General features: G+C 37.0%; 1 protein-coding gene across 1 annotated transcript in view; it reads left to right on the forward strand.

Annotated features, from left to right (window-relative positions):
- Window positions 1-5934, forward strand: part of N4BP2 (NEDD4 binding protein 2) — a 99146-nt gene that overhangs the window by 89019 nt on the left and 4193 nt on the right. Inside the window, 2 exon segments of the mRNA XM_017854330.1 lie at window positions 2955-3078; window positions 4712-4787. Of these exon segments, the coding sequence (XP_017709819.1) occupies window positions 2955-3078; window positions 4712-4757 (170 nt within the window). The 3' untranslated portion in view covers window positions 4758-4787.

A 5934-nucleotide genomic window follows, 5' to 3' on the forward strand; every position in this document is an offset into this window, starting at 1 on the left:
TTGGCCGGGCGCGGTGGCTCAAGCCTGTAATCCCAGCACTTTGGGAGGCCGAGACGGGTGGATCACGAGGTCAGGAGATCGAGACCATCCTGGTCTACACGGTGAAACCCCGTCTCTACTAAAAAATACAAAAAACTAGCCGGGCGAGATGGCGGGCGCCTGTAGTCCCAGCTACTCGGGAGGCTGAGGCAGGAGAATGGCGTAAACCCGGGAGGCGGAGCTTGCAGTGAGCGGAGATCGCGCCACTGCACTCCAGCCTGGGCGACAGAGCTAGACTCCATCTCAAAAAAAAAAAAAAAGATTAAGGAATGTTAAAATCGGAGATGAATTTTTTTAAAAAGAGAGACAACTGGACCTTATGTCCCTTCTGATTGAAATATGCACTGCTACCTATGAATCATTTTTGCCCCCAAATCAAACTAGGAGCAGATCAGACCTTTAGAACTGACTACTGTTTTATAGGGATTTACAGGGGACAGAGGAATGTGTTAAACAACACCATGGGGATACACTCAGCAAAATCCAGATTGTGAAAATCTAGGATAGGCTGGGTGTGATGGCGCATGCCTGTAATTCCAGCACTTTGGAAGGCTGAGGCAGTCAGATCACTTGAGGTCAGGAGTTTGAGACCAGCTTGGCCAACATGGTGAAACCCTGTCTCCACTAATAATCCAAAAATAGTAGCTGGGCCTGATGTCTCAGGCCTGTAATCTCAGCCACTTGGGAAACTGAGGCAGAAGAATTGTTTGAACCCAGGAGTTAGAGGCTGCAGTGAACCGAGATCGTCCCACTGCACTTCATCCTGGGCAACAGAGTGAGACTCTGCCTCAGAAAAAAACAAAACAAAACAAAACAAAAAAGAAGGAAGTCTAGGATAAATGATCCAATTTTTTTCAATAAATTGTAAAGAAAAACACCAGGGGAGGGGAAACCTTGTTACTTAAGAAATATATCAAATAGAATGTATAGACTTATTTCAAATCTTGATGCCAACAAATCACTGTAAAACATATTTTGAGATAATTGGGGAAATTTTGGAAATTAATGATACTAAGGGACTTTTATTAATTTTATAAGATATGATGGTGCCATTATAGTTACGATTTTTAAAGGAGTCCTTATCTTTTATGAGGTATGTACTGAAATATTTGCAGTTGAAATAAATCTAGAGTGTGCTGAAAGATGAGTTAAACAGTTCTTTCAAAGGTGTTAAACAGCAAGAACAGCCTGTATTTGGGAAACTAAACATATACATTAATTCATGCAACAAACATCCTTTGAACTCTTACTTGAGGCATGTGAGTCAACTAGAGAATATTTTCATAGCAATAAGTGAACTATTAGCAGGTGATAATGGTAGAAATGATTGACCTAAATGATAAGGGGAGCCATAGTGAAGAGCATGAGTTATGGTTAGAGATTTAGTTGGGCTTTTCTGTAAGTAAAGTTTTCTTTTGAGATGGGAGTCTGGCTCTGTTGCCCGGGCTGGAGTGCAGTTGGTTGTGACCTTGGTTCACTGCAACCTCCACCTCCCAGGTGCAACCCATCCTTCTAACTCAGCTTCCCAAGTAGCTGGGACTACAGGTGCACGCCACTATGCCCTGCTAATTTTTGTATTTTTAGTAGAGATGGGGTTTTGCCATGTTGCCCAGGCTGGTCTTGAACTCCTGAGCTCAAGTGGTCCACCTTCCTTAGTCTCCCGAAGTGCTGAGATTACTGGCGTGAGCCACTGTGCCTGGCCAAAGTAAACTTTTATATGTAATATAACATTCGTAAAGAACAGTGTCCAAAACTATAGGTATATAGTGCAAAACTTTGCAAAAGCTCGTAAAAGGTTTTATACTATATACCTAGAATTTTGTGCACTGTGAATACCTTTGTGAAACTAGCACTCAGTTGAATTTTGAACAACATATTGCTTGAAGTAATGGATATGGATTAGAGATGGAGATCATAAACAGACAAGGAATTAGAAATGCAAGAGCAACATATTCTTTTAAAATTCCAGGCTGATATCATCTTGGAGATTTGATACTTGAAAAACCATTTGAACCATTTGTTTGTATTCTATTGGCATATTAGGACAATTTAATAAGCAGACCATGGAATGTTTATATTGTGTGTATGTATTTTCAGTTTATTAATTCATCTCATTAATAGTTTTTGTTGTTGTTGTTGTTGTTATTCTGCTACAGCTTTTATTAGTTTTCAGGATTTATATCCTTGATTTTCACAAGGTCATTTCCAAAATGAAACTCCAGTATTTTAGGAGGCTGTGACTCCTTTGATATTTTAAGAACTATCTATTAGGAAAAGTTTGTTAACAATTGATTATCTTTAACAGTAAGACTGCAATCCAGCTGTGATTAGTGGATTTGCTAATAGCTATTACTGGAAGATAATCTGTAAACTAGTTGCCATCATTATCCTTTTTTCCTGATGAGAAAATAGGTACAAAAGAAACTTAAGTAACTTGTCCATGGTCACACAATCATTTAGTGGCAGAGCTATGATTCAGAACAAAGCTTGATGGCTTTAGAATATTTAATTAACAGGGTTGTTGTAAGGATTCTTAGTTAATAAATATAAGCCACTTAAAGCAGTACTTGACTCCTTTTGTGTAGTAATTATTAGGTATCATTAATGTTATTATTGCCATTATCATTGTTTCAGGGAGAACTTCTGGTAGTGCACAGAAATCTCTTCCCCCATAAAGGAAGAAGTGCCACTTAAATCTTTCGATAGATAGATTACAATGAGGCTATGTGTTTTAAAACACATTAATTTGGGGGCTTTTTGAGATAGCAAATCTATCTTACTATTACTGTTTTGAGATGGCAAACCCCAAAATCCTCTTGGAAACAATTTCATGTACTTGAGTAGCTAAGGTTTACGTTTTCTACTGAGAATGTAAGATAAATGAATTTTAACTCCCCTAATTTCTGTTGTAACAGAATTTAAGCAGAATGGTGGGAAGCCTTATTTGTCTGTGATTACGGGGAGAGGAAACCACAGCCAGGGAGGAGTTGCTCGCATCAAACCAGCTGTCATTAAGTACCTCATAAGCCATAGCTTCAGGTGAGTGTAGATTTCTGTTATTGATAATGGCAACTGCCCATATAGAGCTATATCAGAGATTTCTGTGAGTATAGATTTCTGTTATTGATAATAGCAGTAGCCCTCATATAGCTAGGTAAATAAACACTAATAGCGTACTCAGAACAATCTGTTAAAATAGTTAACTAAATTTAATCATCTGATTTCAGCCACAGATTCATGCTTAAATTATGATATAACGTTCCCTGCTGGATTTATGTTGTCTGGTAAACCAGACATAAGGAAAAATGTGTTTGTTGCCGATAATCATCTGATAAAACTTTCATAAATTTAAAGTTCTAAAAGAAAGTAAATATGTTTATTTGATAATATGCAAAATAATTAGGTAATATGTATCCTACTTAAGATTTGCTATTCTTCTTTTGAAAGGAAATAAGTATTTGTGAATTTTGGATGGAATTGGGTGGCTTCTATTGAAATATAGTTACAATTTAGGTACGTTTAAACTTTAGCAGAAGTGTTCCATTTAATATGAATGTATTTGTTTTCATAAGTTAAATGCCATTATGACCTGTGTTGACAAACATGAAATGTTCTTTTTCATTAAGTGATAATTAACAGAAAATGACAAGAAAGTCAAAGATGAAAAATCTGTTGATGGATAGATTTCCTGCAGATGTGTATCATTAGCTCCTACCCACCAATTTCAGTGTAGCATATTTATTTTATGCCATGTAATAAGATGTTATTTGGCTACATTATTGAAAATGGTAGCATAAGTTATGAGCATAAAACAGGTGACATATCAGAGTTATTTTTATAAAAGGAGTAGTTAGACTACTACTCCTTTTCATGTTGAGATTAGACTACTACTCCTTATCATGTTGAGATTAATTATATTTTTTTTTTTTTTTTTTTTTTTGAGACGGAGTCTCGCTCTGTCTCCCAAGCTGGAGTGCAGTGGCCGGATCTCAGCTCACTGCAAGCTCCGCCTTTCGGGTTCACGCCATTCTCCTGCCTCAGCCTCCCGAGTAGCTGGGACTATAGGCGCCCGCCACCTCGCCCGGCTAGTTTTTTTTTTATTTTTTAGTAGAGACGGGGTTTCACCGGGTTAGCCAGGATGGTCTCGATCTCCTGACCTTGTGATCCGCCCGTCTCGGCCTCCCAAAGTGCTGGGATTACAGGCTTGAGCCACCGCGCCCGGCCGAGATTAATTATCTATTTTAGAGACTAGTCTTCCTTTAAATTCCTTACGGATAGAGCTGAAAGCATTGCATGGCCAGATTAATCAGAATTACCTGATATATCAGAGATTTCTTCTTGGTGCTTTCATGATGCACCAAGAACTTTATTCTTCCTACAGCATACTCTTTTTCATGAAGGTAAAATTCAGGCCTCACGGGTTTTGACAAATCTTAAGTTATACTAACTACTAAGTCAGGAGCAACTCCCAGCTTTAAGATTGTATTTGTTTTGACCGTAGATAAAAGGAACATAAACCTAGATGTTGGTCTTGGATATTGACTTAATAAGGGTTAATACTTTGGTAGTAAATATTATATTAAGCATAGGTACTTGGAATTGATTACAAGGTATATTCCTTAGCTAATTTGAAATTTTCATCTTTAAAATAACTCTTTTCTCATTTCTGCAGGTTCTCTGAAATTAAACCAGGGTGCTTGAAAGTCATGCTAAAGTAAAATAGACGTCCTTGAATTAGAAGTATGAAGGTTTGTAGGTTAAAATTACTTTTATTTGCAGTAATTCAGTCAAGTCTACCCTAAAGGTGTATTTTATTATAAATAATATTCAGTTATGAAAGAAAAAAATTATGTTTTTGCAAAATCCAAGCAAGTTTGATTTGCTTTTTTACTGAATCAAATGCAAATGTTACCTGTTAAAAATATTACAGAGAAATTTTATTGATTACAAAATATCTAAGAAAATTATCAGCTACAGTTTTAAAGTTTAAAATGCTCTGATTGTTTCTCAGAAAAGGTTACCTTCGTATTAACTGTTGTGTGACATTTAGAATGTCTTAAAAGTCTTCTGTGAGAGATATTTAAAGTGCTTTGAGACATGATTCATGTCCCTCAAAGGGCAATATTAAAAGAAGAAAAAGACATAGTAGTGGGTAGTAAAGAAAAAAAGGAGATCTAACAAAAACACTTGAATATTTTTTATTTTCAAAACTAAACACATAAAATGCTTTTATTTCGCCATATCCTACAGGAAGGAAGACATGCTTTTGCCCTTTTTTCTGCTTTGTATATGACCTTCATCTTTTTACCTTTTGTTCTGTTCTTCTGTGTGCATTTTATAGGAAGAAAGTTGGGTCTGAGATTATATTGTAATTTCATACTTTCTATAGACAGAAAAGTTTTCAGAGAAAAAGAAATGGTTAAATATCTTCCAGATGTTGCTGCCTTATCAAAATGCTTCTAGAACTGTCTGTATAAGTGGTATTTCAGACAGTACTAAATACTTATATTTTATTTTTGAGTCATGTAATTTTAAAACTGCAGTAGCTTAAAATTCTATTAAACAAATGTAGAAAATATTTTGGTTATAATTGGCCTGGTGCGGTGGCCCATGTCTGTAATCCCAGCACTTTGGGAGGCTGAGGTAGGTGGATCACCTGAGGTCAGGAGTTCGAGACCAGCCTGGCCAACATGGTGAAACCCTGTCTCTACTAAAAATACAAAAATTAGCTGGGTGTGGTGGCATGTGCCTGTAATCCCAGCTATTTGGGAGGCTGAGGCAGGAGAATTGCTTGAACCTGGGAGGCGGAGGTTGCAGTGACCCGAGATCAAGATCACACCACTGCACTCAGCCTGGGTGACAGAGCAAGACTCCTCATCTCCAAAAAAAAAAAAA

This window comes from Rhinopithecus bieti, unplaced genomic scaffold (assembly GCF_001698545.2).
Source record: "Rhinopithecus bieti isolate Rb0 unplaced genomic scaffold, ASM169854v2 scaffold_2339, whole genome shotgun sequence".
Taxonomy (NCBI): Eukaryota; Metazoa; Chordata; class Mammalia; order Primates; family Cercopithecidae; genus Rhinopithecus; species Rhinopithecus bieti.